The 14592-nt window shown below is 40.4% G+C and overlaps 2 protein-coding genes across 7 annotated transcripts in view; one reads left to right on the top strand and one right to left on the bottom strand.

Annotated features, from left to right (window-relative positions):
• slc38a9 (solute carrier family 38 member 9) overlaps positions 1-14592 on the top strand; it is a 40743-nt gene that overhangs the window by 25423 nt on the left and 728 nt on the right. For 3 of the 5 annotated variants that reach the window (XM_067258088.1, XM_067258086.1, XM_067258084.1), the window contains 2 exons: positions 2614-2703; positions 3148-3227. The exons of 1 other annotated variant lie outside the window; for it this stretch is intronic. In XM_067258088.1, coding sequence (XP_067114189.1) covers positions 2614-2703; positions 3148-3227 — 170 coding nt within the window. Of the gene's footprint in view, positions 1-2613; positions 2704-3147; positions 4826-14592 lie in introns of those variants that run through there. One more of the 5 variants, XM_067258085.1, reaches the window with a different exon arrangement.
• Positions 4993-14592, bottom strand: part of sh2d4a (SH2 domain containing 4A) — a 36880-nt gene continuing 27280 nt past the window's right edge. For both annotated transcript variants that reach the window (XM_067258100.1, XM_067258101.1), the window contains one exon: positions 4993-5605. In XM_067258100.1, coding sequence (XP_067114201.1) covers positions 5513-5605 — 93 coding nt within the window. In that variant the 3' untranslated portion in view covers positions 4993-5512. The remainder of the gene's footprint in view (positions 5606-14592) is intronic.

The following is a 14592-nucleotide window of genomic DNA, read 5'->3' as shown; positions in this document are numbered from 1 at the left end:
TTTGCTGCACGCACCCCTTTCTATTGTTGACACCTGTCAAGCACCCCCCAACACATTACTCTGGTTAAACTTCACATTTTTTATTGCTAAAGATGCCGATGGCTCACTCCTACTGTCCCTTGATTTCTTTAAAGTGCCCGTTTTTAACAAGGTGTCCATTTTGATGAATGTAGTAAGCGAAAAAATATATCAATGAATGATCACTTAGCGCTTAATAAGAACAGGGTGTGGCTGTTGTGAAACAGACGTGCTTGTAAAATGTAATTTACAACTTGTAAAAAAAAATTATTTCTCAATAAAACTTTGTCATGTCAAGTTTTACGACGTCGTATTAGGGCCAGTGTAGGTATAAAAAAAACGGAGGGGGGGGGGGTTCCGAGATTAGTCACAAACTTGCAATAAATAAAAAACTCATGGATTCTCCTACATTTATAAAGTCGAAAATATGGAGAACTTTTTTTTTTCAAGGAACCTCATCCCTTCACTTTGCATGGTCAACCTCATCACATCACAGACGACGCCGCTTGCCATGTATAAAGCCTGCAGTAATGGTTCCCGGATCTAATTATACTTTTCAATAGGTTCGTGGTTCAACAGGACACAGCCAAGACGCTGCGCTATTGGCCGTAGATGTAACCAGCGATATTTTTGCGTCTGTCCATTGCATTGTAGTTCCTGATGCACAAAAGCTATCACCTCATCCAAATAGGTATGATGTTTCCTTCTGAATAGGCCCAAATCACGGCAATGTATATAAGTCCGAATGCTTATTACAATCTGGTGATTCTGGGCTACAATTAGGAGTAGGCCTAGGCAGCCTATTTCCTTATTGCTGAATCGTATTGAAAAGTATAATTCAGACTTTTTGTTTCGCAAATTTGTGACTTTATAAACTCTGAGAATCTCCGATTTTTTTCTCGCACATTTTCGACTTTAATCTCAGAATATTACCCACCCTCCTCCGGCTCCGATTTTTTTTTTTACCTACCTGGCCCTTATACGCCGTCGTAGAAGTTTACTTCAGTTAAATACGTAAAAATATTTCCGCCATTACAAACATTCTCTCGCACACAGTCTGGTGGTCAGTCTGCGCACCACTAGGGGTGCGCGCACCCCAGTTTGGGAACCACTGCTCTACTCCATCTGTGGTTGGGGGACTCCATCTTGTTGTGAGGATGCAATATTTGCGTTACAGTCCCATACGGTAATTTTGTGCCGTGTCTGGTTTGAATGGGGCTGTGACCAGGGGCGCGGACCCAGACATTGTAAACATTAAGGGCTTAACCCAAACGTAGGGACTTTGTCTAAATTTGATGTGCGCTTATGCCTGTGTTATGCTTCTGCGGGTCTGCATTCGTAATGTCATGTAAATTGTGCAGAGACGTGCTCAGCATATATAGTTGTGTGGCCTTGTTGTGTAGATAGCAGATTGCACTAGGCAGTGCAATCATGCAAAATGGTTTGTTACTTGCTGTGGTTTGGTAAACAATTATTTATTTTTTTGCATCTTCTCCAATAGCCTATAGCTAGCTACTGAGCTATAATGAAAGACGCAAATACATTTTCTGATGTGTGAAATTGTATGAGGAGGAAATGGACATTGAGTTGGAAGAACATATTTGCTTAAATTTAATTAGAAACAGAGACAGAAAATGCAACAAGGCTTTTGAATATGTCTATAAGGGAGAATACAGTGTGCTTGTTCGACAGATGAGAAAATGGACGAAGAGATGCATTTCAAATTTGCCGGAAATCCGAACTGTGTAATTACTACCTCCTCCCTCCTGAAAGACGACGTCAAACGAGTTTGCAAGAATACGTTTGACGTGATCTTTCATTGCCCAAGTACGGTTCCAATCCAAAGAACACAAGTCACCAAGAACGCCAAAAATACCCAGAAGCGTTCTTGATCTGCCCATTTTATCGAGGATGCATCGGATGGTGACTTGGTCAGCGAGAACGCATCTGATTTCCCAGAAGTCATTGCAAGAACATGCATCTCAAATCGTTCCCCGTCCTTGCAAGACCGTTCTCGCAAGACGCTTGGAAAGAATGTTCTTCTGAACATGTTTGCATTCATTTGAGCGCAAAATACTTTTTTGAGCTTTATGCAATATAAACATTGTTGGGTTAGCGCAGGGGTGGGCAATCCTGGTCCTCAGGGGCCACTGTCCTGCATGTTTTAGATGTTTCCCTGCTCCAACACACCTGATTCAAATTAATGGTCCATTACCTGGCTTCCACAGAGCTTGATAACAACCCATTCATTTGAAACAGGTGTGCTGGAGCATGGAAACATCTAAAACATGCAGGACAGTGGCCCCTGAGTACCAGGATTGCCAACCCCTGGGTTAGGGTAATATTTGCTGAAAATGACAACCCACATTTTGACCTAAAAGATTTGGGGCTTTTGAGAGAAAAGAAACCCGGAGGCCCCCCCTCCATGGCCGTGACAAATCGTATTTCTGGAAGGCTCTTCCGTGGTTAGCACGGTATAGTCAAAATTAATATGGTAGACCAAATTCATACCAGTATATTTCTATACCGTTCATACCGTCTACCCCTTGCCCAGTCCTACCATCAATAAATATACAATTTTCCACTTCATTACAGTTTCTTCCACGTCCTCACACTAAACATATTTATTGTTGGAGCTGGAGTCCTCATGGCTAAGTTTTACCCCAACATTGGTTCCATTATAAGGTAAGAAAGCCCTTCGGCTGTCATTAATATCCTCCTCTAAATTCCTAATGTGTTTCATAAACATTGTCATGGAATACCTAGAAAAGTATGGGAATGAACATTAATGTTTCCCTGCCTGGAAAGATCATACAAATGAAGACAGTTAATATCATACTATCAAATAACTAAATGTAAATCATAGAGGAAAAAAATAATTGTAAATTGTGAAACGATACCTAATTGACACAGTGCTACTGTATTGGAGACACTGAATAAGTTCTAACATTGGGCACTTGCTCAATATTATCTCTGTGTGCACCCCGGTGTGTCGGCCAGAACACCACTTAAGGCCACTGTGTCCAGAGCATGTAAAAATAAAATGTGTAATATGTCGTGTTATTCCATGGGCTCCTTCAAGCCCCCAAAAATGCTAACTGAACCGCATTCCTTTTACCCTTCCTTAAGGTATTCGGGGGCTACATGCGGTCTGGCCCTGGTGTTTGTTTTCCCCGCCATGGTCCACATGATCTCTCTAAAGCGTAGGGGTGAGCTCCGCTGGCCCTCTGCCATCTTCCACAGCTTCCTCATCCTCCTGGGTGTGGCCAACGTGTTGGGACAGTTCTTCATGTAACTTATTACTCTGGGTGCTCACATAAATGCCAGGCCAGTGTTCCACCTTGAACATTTTAGGTGTTGCACACAAAAAAAATAACAAACGTAGGGGCAACACTGCTGCTGTGAGTTTAGGTGACATTGTAGTTATTGTCACACTATGGATGGACTGTATTTATGAGTGATCTTACAATCTGCATAACACACTGGTAAATTATTACAAATGTCTTTGTCTTCTAAATACTTATTGATTTCCTCTGTCTTTGCACTTTCATTATCTTCATACTGATCTGTACTTTAATTTTGCAACAAAGTCACACTTAAAGTCAATGACATTAGTCTAGATATTTTGGCTAAACCTTTCTTCATACATATTTACAGCCAATACAAACGTTCCCAAAACCTTGAGCAAGATTTTTATTTATCTGCAATTGGTTAAAACTGCCAGTTTGCACAGCTATGCTCAGGTGTAGGCCTGATATAGAGATGATATGGAGAGGTTATTTACCATATTTGATTATAGATTTGAGAGAACTATAGCAAAGTCACTCTTTTATACATTGAAACTCTCAATCCCAAAACCATATAGTTTCACTTATTTAGATTTGACTTTAACTTCTCACCCTGCTGCATCTCTGGGTTTTGTAGTTGCTTGCACTCATGACCAAGCTTCATGCCACTAGAAAACTAGAAGAAAAAGAATTCTCCCCAATTCAAGCAAAATGTAGACTGAAGCTGAATCATGTGTCAAGTGTACATTCTCTCACAGCTAAATAATTCAAAAATAAATGTGATGCATACCTACAATGCTGAGTATTGAGTCATGTTGTTTGGATTGTATTTGTAACTTGTCTATCCTGTACACATACAGTCCTTTCAAACGTTACCAAGCACCAACTATACTTTAGTGAAGTTGTGGACATTTTGCTATATTTAGAATACCAGTATCTTAAAATTAGTTTCTGATTGTTTTGTTTGTAAATGCAATGCAATAAATGCTGATGGTGTTATATACTGTAACAGTTACAAGCATGGAAAAAAGGATTGGGTAAGTGAATGTAAACAATGTCAGACTTTATCTAAATGATGAGTTTATCATTAGTGAATTTTCTTTGGGCCTTCGGTGTATGTGTTTGTATAATTGTCCTAAGGGATTGTTACATGCTGGATCAAATAATACAGCATACCTCCACATGGTTGAGGTATTGGTGGTGAACTGATTTAACACTAGATGAGTGGTAGGGACAGAAGCTCCTAGTCATTCTATTCCAGCGTTCAATACACTTCTTGCAATGCACCATTTACTTACACCATACATTTTTTTCATTGCTGGAGTTGCTGATTTAGATGGTGATACATTACATTTAGTCATTTAGCAGACGCTCTTATCCAGAGCGACTTACAGTAAGTACAGGGACATTCCCCCGAGTAGGGTGAAGTGCCTTGCCCAAGGACACAACGTCAGTTGGCATGACCGGGAATCGAACTGGCAACCTTCGGATTACTAGCCCGATTCTCTCACCGCTCAGCCAACAGACTCCCAGACTGATACATCCCAAAGCAAATTTTTAATGTTGTATATGTAATGCTCTGCAGGCATTGTATTCTACATGTACATTTATGCTTGGAAAATGCAAGAAATAGAGAAAAATAATAATTCTGTTGATGTTCATATGTAAGACTCCTTTTAAGGCCACAAAATATAACAGGCTAGTGGGATAATTCAAAGTCTGGAATTTATTCAAGTCTCAAAACCAGCAACTATTACTGTTTTGAGATAACTTTAACATTATCATTGCAGGCAATTTGTCAATATAATGCATGAAATTGTAATACATGCTGCTAAGTAATGTTTAAGGAGAGGAGGGGGGGCTGGACTGAGCATCTTTATACAGTGCAAGAGGAAGATAATTGGCAGTGAGGAAAAACGATGTGTTTCTATTGGATGGGATTGGCTAGAGAATGTGTCTGCCACAGAAGCAGTTAAGATAAATAGCCTACAGTGGCTTCCTTCCCATTTTGTCATCTGAACTGATCTGAAAATGTGCTACCATGTAGCGGCTTCCCATAAGAAATATGTTTGAACTGATCCAGCTTTTTGCACATTTGTGCCAAAATGGAAATAAATGAAAGCAACCACTTTAAAGGATTTAGATACTTTGTTCCCTATGTTGTTTCATGTCCCAGATGGGTATGGTAGGAGGCAGTGCTCTATGGTTCAGGAGAAGAGATCAGTGTAGTCCACACTGCCGGCCTTCTGTCCACATGGGTGAATCAGTTGCTCCCCTCCTGACATGGTAATTGGCTCTCCCTTGAGAGAAAAGGAAGAATTGCATGTGTTTTTATTAACTTGATTTTTTACAGTCGCTAAGACACATTTCTCAATACTTAGGTCACTTTTTCTCCACACAGTGAGCACAACAGAAGTATATGTGGGCTAAACTGTGGATCATTTATCATTGCTTTGGCACAAAATGCATTCAATGACTACATCTTTCAAATTAAATTCATTCTTTTCTCACTTTGACACAACGCCAAAACTCTTTGTACCTACAGGCCAATTTTCACATGCTTACATACTGTTTTCAAAACTGTTAAACTTAAGTTCAAAACAATAATATAATACAAATAATACAATTTGCTACATTTCTACAGTAATATTGTAATGAAATATATTTCTAATCTAAAAATTAAATGCTATAAAAACAATTGGACCAACCACAGCTGAATCTCATTGCAGCTGAACACCTACACAGGTGTTACTGTTTCAATTTAATTACAAAAGGAGAAAACTTCAGGGGGGTGTTCCATCAACGTCGATTAAGGAAAAGCGAGACTTATTTCGCCAAGTCTCACTTACTTTAGCAAGAGTTCCGTTCCATTAAGGTGGCTTATTTTAGTTCTAGCTACGTAACCTACGTAATTTATACTTCGGAACTAGCCTGATCCGTGTCAGGCTAAAAGTCAACCTAAACTAAAATGTGTTGCATATAAATTCAAACAGGCGGAAACAGAATCTCAAAAGACAGTTCCGTCGAGTAAATTCCTGCGCGCAAAGCACTTTTAGTCCGTGTTCGAAAACATAAATTCTGACTTTTTGAAGTGCAGACATGAATGATTTACATGTTTACTTCATCTCCAAAAAATATATAAATTTAAATAAACAAGTTAAGATAAAATGTCACTTTAACTGTTTTCAAAAGCCATTGGTTATTGATGTAAGGCCTTGGAAACTAAGCAGAGCCTCTAGACAAGTTACAATCAATTATGGCGTATCCGTTCTGTGACAACTCTGTGGTGGATGAAGGTGCTCAGATTATACAAAGAGCGTTTATCCCACCAGCCCCAAGGGTCTTCAGAAACAGAAGTAATGCTTCCCTGACCAGTATCTGTGGAAGAAGTATAGGTTCAGCAGGCCCAGCATAGTTTATCTAGATAGATTTAATTGTCATTCTTAAAAAAAAAAATACATAAATATATATATGAAATAACACTTTAGCAACTCTTAAGGATGGCAATGAACACAATAGCAGCCTACCATCTGTAAAGGACCTAAAGACAAGTCCGTATTGTGATTTTAATTGTTTGTTTTTACTGCTGTATTTTATTAGTGGCCTTCCTATAGCCTTTTAATTTGAAATGTACGTCACGGTCTTATGGGTAACGGATGTACTAAATAAACGCGCACTTTCTACATGTGAAGAAGTGACGTGCTGTGATGTGCATGACTTAAGAAAAGTGAAGTGATGTGCATGACTTAAGAAAGTCAAAGGAAAAGTAAAGGTTATATATATAAAAGAGAATTACGGAAATTAAAGGCCACTTTATTTTTATATCCCCCAAGTAAATGGGAGAACAAGGTTTGATAATTTCGTAAAACATTGTTAGCCAATTTTCTACTGTTAGCAACGGCACCTCTAAACTGCAAATGGTAATGTGAATATATGTGTTTGTTTCAGCTCTTATGTTATGGTGTTGAACGCATTGCAGTAATGTAATAAAGCTTTGCATGAAGCATCAGTTGGAGAGTGACCATCCTTTAAAGCTTGGGGACGCTACAGTAAGAGCTTGACCCTTATCGATGCTGGCTGTGTTCTGCGCTTCGACAACGTGCCATCAACGAAAGGTCCTCCGCGGTGCGACGGTGACTACGGACTTTGTCTCAGATCAGAAGGCTACATTCCCACTGACTCGTCGATGCAGATCAGTACTTCAATGAGGATTTTGGCATCATACGGGCAGAACGCCTTTGGATCCTGTGTGATGGTCTGATAATTGTAGGCTAATTAAGCTAACAAGTGGACATATGTAAAGAATAGGCTAACTGAAAGTTAATACAAACTGTTTGGGCATTACAGCAAACGCAGTTACATGCTAGTGTGTTACTGTTCACTTACCATATTTTGTTTTAAATCATTGTGTGAGTTTGGTTTAGGGCTGCACGATTAATCGAATTTTAATCACGATCAAGATCAAATTCGCGTGATCGAGCGATATTTAAAATGCGTCATTCTTTTCATAGAACACTCTGTATCAAAGTTTTTTTTTTTTTTGCAAAGCCAATCTAGCGCTCCGTAAAACAATAGGTGCGTTCTGCTTGCAGTTGGGGAGGAGTTATAAACGGCTCCGTAAAGTCGAAAATGTTGTGATGTATTGAGCTATGTTAAACTCTTTCTACAACCTGCAGGCAGCCGGCTGCAGCGCTGCATTAAGTCGAATACACCTACTGTCAGATCACGTGCCTACATGAGCCAGTCGGTCAGACGGTCACAACAGAGTAACGTGAGAAAAATTTCACAACAGAGAGTAGTCGGTCATAAGGCTATAAACTATCATAACAAAGAAAACTAAAGAATGTCTAACGAGAATCGGATCGTCATCCGTTGTGTGGAAGCATTTTGGGTTCAAGGCAAGTGACACAAAACAAGAACAGGTCATATGCAAAGTGACGTAAAGTTGCCACTCAAACAAACACCATAACGTTCAAGATGAATGTATGAGGGCCAAGAAATGCGTTGCAAAGACTAATCTAAACACAATATCAACTCAGGCATCCGTCGAAGCGAGCCTCTTAAGCGCATTACCATACCCATCCACCTCCCAAAGACACAGTGAAATAACGAATGCAGTCGCATTTCATTTGGCCAAAGACGTGCCCAATAAACACGGTGACAAACGAAGGTTTCAAATTCTTGATAAATGATACGTGATTCCCTCACGCAATTTTTTTTCCAACCTGCGATGTAAAACGCAGAGGGGAAATAAAGAGTGAATCTTTCTAAAAACCTGTAAACTAGTATTTTCTGCATAGTTCTGAAACATTCTCATTTGGTTACATTCTGTTATGGGAATATTTGTTTTTATTGATTGTATATTTTGAGTTTTATTCACATCCATTATGCAGGTACAATGCATTGAGACAATAACATTTGTTTAGCTTAAAATCAACAAATAATCGTGATAATTAATCGTGATCTCAATATTGATCAAAAATAATTGTGATTATCATTTCAGCCATAATCGTGCAGCCCTAGTTTGGTTGATACATTACTGATCTATGGTATTGATTTATGGTACTGATTTAATGGGCTATTTATGATTACATGTGCCAGTGTTATTGCTAGTAAGGTAAAATATGGAGCCAAGTAGGCCTACTACCACAAATTTAGGAGATCTAGATTACCCAGTCAATAGTTCACAAACGGAAGGTTACGAGCAAGAATATGTGCAACAAAGTGAATTCAAAGAACAGACTTGTGGAGAACTTCAAGGCCCTAGACGCTCTACCCGTAATAAAAACCCAACACCAAAAATGCTAGCTTCACCAATACAGGAGGCACAAAAGGGAGATAGAAAGTTTGCAGTACTGTACAACCAATGGAAAATCCAAGCCCGCAAAGCCAGAGAGCAGCTTAAATCAGACATTACAGAGACACAACTTGGGCTCTTAATTGACTCTTTAGAGAAAGCAAAACAACATGTAATGGACACGTATCTTGAAATCCGAGATCACATCACACCTTCAACCGAGCTAAGGCATCGTGTTGACTCATTGTGACCATGCCCGCTCCATTTATGGCTCTACTGCCTCACAAACGAGCCAAAGGTCTAGCATTCACTCCAGTAATCCCTCCATAACCTCATGTATAATAGCCAAACGTGTAGATGCAGCCGTAGAATTGGCAGTAAAGGAGGTAGAATATAGTGTGTTACAGAAGGAGAAAATTCAAAGGGAAAAAATACAACAGCAGCAAAGAGATCTTGAAGCTCAACACCGTGAGTTGTAACAACTACAGGCAGAGAAAGAACTAAGAGTAGCTAAGTCTAGGATGGATGTTTACAAACAGGAGGCAGCTCGGGAAAGTATCTCCTCACCTGAATACAGCACTGAAAATAGACATACAGACTTAACTCAAACTGCCACCAACCAACGTTTCAGCCTTCGACCAACATCCCCTCAAGTAGATGTGTCTCAACTAGCTCAAGCCTTTCAGGACAGCATATCTCTAAATAGACTACCAATGCCTGAACCTTATGTATTTAATGGCGATCCAATTCAATATCTCAAGTGGAAATCCTCGTTTGTGTCACAGATTGATAGAAAAGGAATCTCATCAGCTGACAAACTTTATTATCTTAAAAGATATGTAGGTGGCCCAGCTCGCAAGACCTTAGATGGTACGTTCTTCAGAAATGATGAAGAAGCCTATAAAGACGCTTCGAACAAATTGAACCATCGATACGGTCAACTATTTACCATACAGAGGGCCTTTAGAGAGAAGCTAGCAAATTGGCCAAGGATCCAACCCAGAGATGCTGAAGGACTTAGAGAATTTTCATTTCCTGAACGCTTGTCAAGATGTTAGGCAACATGTTAAAGGAGACATGACATGCTGTTTTTGGATGCTTTTATATAGGCCTTAGTGGTCCCCTAATACTGTATCAGAAGTCTCTTTCCCTAAATTCAGCCTTGGTGCAGAATTACAGCCACTACTAGCAGTCCCACAAGGAGCTTTCCTCATAACGCGCTGTTTTGGTGTCTGTAGCTTTAAATGCTAATGAGGAGCGGAGGGGCGGCACTAGGAATGGGCGATATAAACAATATGCAATATAAATGATACAAAATTGGCCTACGATAGAGATTTTAATTCTATTGCACTATCGCGATAATGCACGTAGGACGCAATCTACCCATGAAATTTAGAGCTATGAGCTGCAACGTATCATCGTATTAATCATCTTGAGTAGCTATGGCTTAAAGTTAAAACTGGTGAAAAAGACCGGTGCAACATCCATTATTTGGACTTGATTCGGATTTAAGCCGTCCGAGAGCATCAGCAAACTACTGGGGGGGTCGTTACACAGAACGTTACACATAACTTAAAAAAAAAAAATATATATATATGTATTATATCCTCTCCTACTCTTTCTTAAAGGCCTAGCGAATCTATGTCTTTCTCTCCCTGACCCTGTCTTTCTGCTTGAGCAGCACTGGTTGAAGCCTCAAAATATTGTAAACAATTTCTGCATATATGCAGGTAGCAACGCTAGTGCTAAATAAGTATTTAGCTGGTTGGCTCCATGATGCCGGGTAAGTAGGGCTCGTGAGACTGCTCACCAAAAGAACGATGGGGAACCCACTTGTCTAGCAGATTAAGATATGTTCGTAGGTACCTAGCGAAAAGTCACCTCAACTTTCCTAGACTCGTAGCTACGGTAGCCTACTAATGCTGAAGGCTCGCTGATATCGCATAGCGTCGTTGCTAGCGTGTGCTGACGTTGTGACTGTGTGTGCGCGCGCGTGTGTATGTGAGAGACGCGCGAGTGACAGAGAGACGGAGGGAGAGCAGGGAAAGGAAATGCAGCTGAACGAATACGCTGCTTGCTTTAAACAGCGTTAAAAAAATAATAACGAAACGTAATATGTGGCGGCCGGTGTTGATTCTGTGGCACACCTCCACAAATTAGTCTATGTGTGGGAAACTGTGGGTCTATGTAACCTGTTCTGAAATGGTTCTGTTATAATTTATATATCGTGATATATATCGTTATCGCAAGAGGCTGCAATGTATATCCCAATATGGATTTTAGGCCATATCGCCCATCCCTAGGCGGCACCATGCGCTAATGTTTACAATGGATGTCAGGAGTCAGGTGGCTGAGCGGTGAGGGTATCGGGCTAGTAATCTGAAGGTTGCCAGTTCGATTCCCGGCTGTGCCAAATGACGTTGTGTCCTTGGGCAAGGCACTTCACCCTACTTGCCTCGGGGGGAATGTCCCTGTACTTACTGTAAGTCGCTCTGGATAAGAGCGTCTGCTAAATGATTAAATGTAAATGTATCGCAATGGCTGTAGCCCCTGTTGCTGTAAGATGCCTCGAATTTGCCCATTCTCATCTGATAACCCTGGTTTGCAGAGGTACACACTCAGTCATTTCAATGAGGGGAAAGGCGGATATCGCGCGCGCCATAACACCAACAGCAGAATGGTTATCCAAATAACAAAGAAGTGTACAACACTCACGTTACAGCATGTGTATTCACACACATACTTGATGCTATCTACCTTTCCATTAGCGACAGTAACTCAGCTGTTAGCTGCAGAGCTAATGTTACAGCCACATTCTAAGGGTAGCAAGCTAGGTAACCATATACAGTAAAGCTACAAAATGATATAGCGTTAGTTAACTTACTTGTCCGAGGTTAGTAGCTGGACGAAGGAGAGTTAGTACTGATCCAGAATTTAATTTTAGCAAGGCCAGTTTTGTATTAGCTCAAATTGAGGAAACAGTCGTGGCTGAAGTGTTTGGCGCAGACATACAAAACAAATGCGCCTACAACAGAAGTTATGTAGGCGCATTTCCAGAGAAAATAAAATTAAGATACTGGGTCTTCAGAGGCTCGGATGAAGGAACTGTAAAAAGATTTTTGTTTTCCTTTGTACATCCAAACTGAGCAAATGTAATGCTTTGTTCGTTTGCAAGCCATGATGTCTCTCGAGGATAAAAACACTTGCACGGTCGTAGCTCAGTTTCTTATGGGCGGGCCAGATTCTCTGGGCGGGCAAAGCAGAGAGAGGGGAGGTAACCTTCCTCCTTGTGACGTAACAAAGCGGAGATTTTCAAACAGAGCAATTGAGCTTTAATTTTCTGAAAGGCGAAGAAATACACCCAGGGCTTGGTTTACACCGATCGAAAATTCTAGCCACTGGGGGACCAAAGGCAGGCTAGGGGAACTCATATTAATGTTAAATAACCTCCTAAAGTGAAGTTTTCATGTCATGTCACCTTTAATGTTTAAATGTTTTGGGTGTGGACCCGTGGGAATTTCTCTTGGCTATACATCCAGTTTGCTTGTTTAGAGTGAGAGGGCAAGACCCTCTCAAAGGGGGGTTATGTAGTGGGCCGGAAACTGGATAAGACACCTCAGTTTTAGGCCTGAGTGGAAAACCACAGTACACAAGCTTTGTCTTGACATTTGGTCTCTCAGCAGTCACAACGAGAACATCACATATTTACTAAACGCTCACGAGAGATAACGAAGGGCATTCGCAAGAACTCAGACCTTGTACGAAGAACAGAGGGCAGGGCGAACTGACATTTTAGGGTTTAGGAGATAAGCACACCATGGCAGGCTAAACAGCCATTGAGATGAGGGGTGTTCCATGTACTATAAATGCTGGCTGTATTCAAATGTATAACTAGGCTCTCTTCTCTGGCGCTTGAAAAAGACCTAACCGAATGTGTTCCCTGTCTTGATCAATAAAATCAAACCTTTGCATCTGAAACTTGGACCGACTCCTGCGCTTTTCTTTTTGCAACCTGTTCCGCTAGAAAGCTAGCCACCACACACGGAACAAAAACGTATATATTTTTATGCGGTTTGACCTTTCATTTACACGAAAACTGAGGTTTTATCACGGAAAACGATCATTTCTAAAAACTCCAGCCAAAGTGGAGATTTCTGAAAACTCAGTTTTTGTGTTTGCGTGTGCACTACGTCAAACAGAGTTTTAGGTTCTCAAACGTCACAGTATGCGACTAAAAATGCATCACGTCATGTTAGCGTCCTATGTTTACAGTTAGTTTGCTTATGGATCATGGATTTATGCGGGTTCATGAACAGAAACATTTTTGAAAACTATCTTGTGTGTACAACGTTATTTTTGAAAACGGAGAGGCAGAAATATTTGTTTCTGTAAATACCCGTCTATGTGTAAATGTGGTCTAAGAGCACTACTACACAACTACTACCACTACTAGTGCTGCTGCACGTGCCGATATCCCAGCTAACACATGACGTTGCGGCAACGTTGCGAGTAAGTGCTCAGATGGTAACCCGCGACGTTACCTTCTTGCAACGTCGTGGCAACGTTATAAAGGGAATGTTGCCAGTTGGTCCCATGGACAACATTGCCACAACGTCCTACCTTGGTCGGCTGGTTACGTTATTTTTAGACCCTTGGACAACGTTGCCGCGACGTCGTACCTTGGTCGGCTGGATACGTAATTTTTTGGTCCCATGGACAACGTTGCCGCGACATCGTACGTTGGTCGGCTGGTTACGTTATTTTTAGACCCTTGGACAACGTTGCCGCAACGTATCTTGGTCGGCTGGATACGTTATTTTTTGGTCCCATGGACAACATTTCCGCAACGTTGTACGTTGGTCTGCTGTTAGTCACAAGCCTTCGCGACCCAAGCCAATAGACATTATTCGTAAATCACAAAATTAAGGTGGATTTTACCATTATTGAACAATAATGAGGATATATTATTGTTATTTTATTGTTATTTCAGAACTTGTAGGCCTACTGCCATTGTTAATAAGCTATCTCAGACTGAGTGATCACTTCTTGCTGAACAATTGAACCAGCAATATTTAAAGAAGGTATCAAATAAGTGCCTTATTGGACATTACATGTAGGCTATAAAATTATACTTGAAAGGTGAGTTTCTTTACAGAAATAGTTAAATATATAAATGTATTTGCAGAAATTGAATGGGGCATGCTATTACGTATAGGTTTGAAATCTAGGCTATTTAGCCTGTTTATCTGCTATCAGATTCACGTTGTTTACGTTAGGATTTCAATAGCTAGAGGCTTATAGGTTAAACCCTCCAGAAAGTTATGTTGAAATAGTGAAAATGCATATATGATATCAAAGTTTAGCGTCTCACAAATCACCCACAAAAGAATCAGTGAATATAAACGTTAAGAACTGTTAGAAAACCTTGTTCCAAAATAGTTTATTTAGCCCTGAATTTTCAATGACTGTGGAGCTAGCGCATGGCGGATC

The sequence above is a fragment of the Osmerus mordax genome, chromosome 20 (genome assembly GCF_038355195.1).
Source record: "Osmerus mordax isolate fOsmMor3 chromosome 20, fOsmMor3.pri, whole genome shotgun sequence".
In the NCBI taxonomy this organism is placed as follows: domain Eukaryota; kingdom Metazoa; phylum Chordata; class Actinopteri; order Osmeriformes; family Osmeridae; genus Osmerus; species Osmerus mordax.
This window is presented reverse-complemented; position numbering and strand designations above follow the sequence as displayed.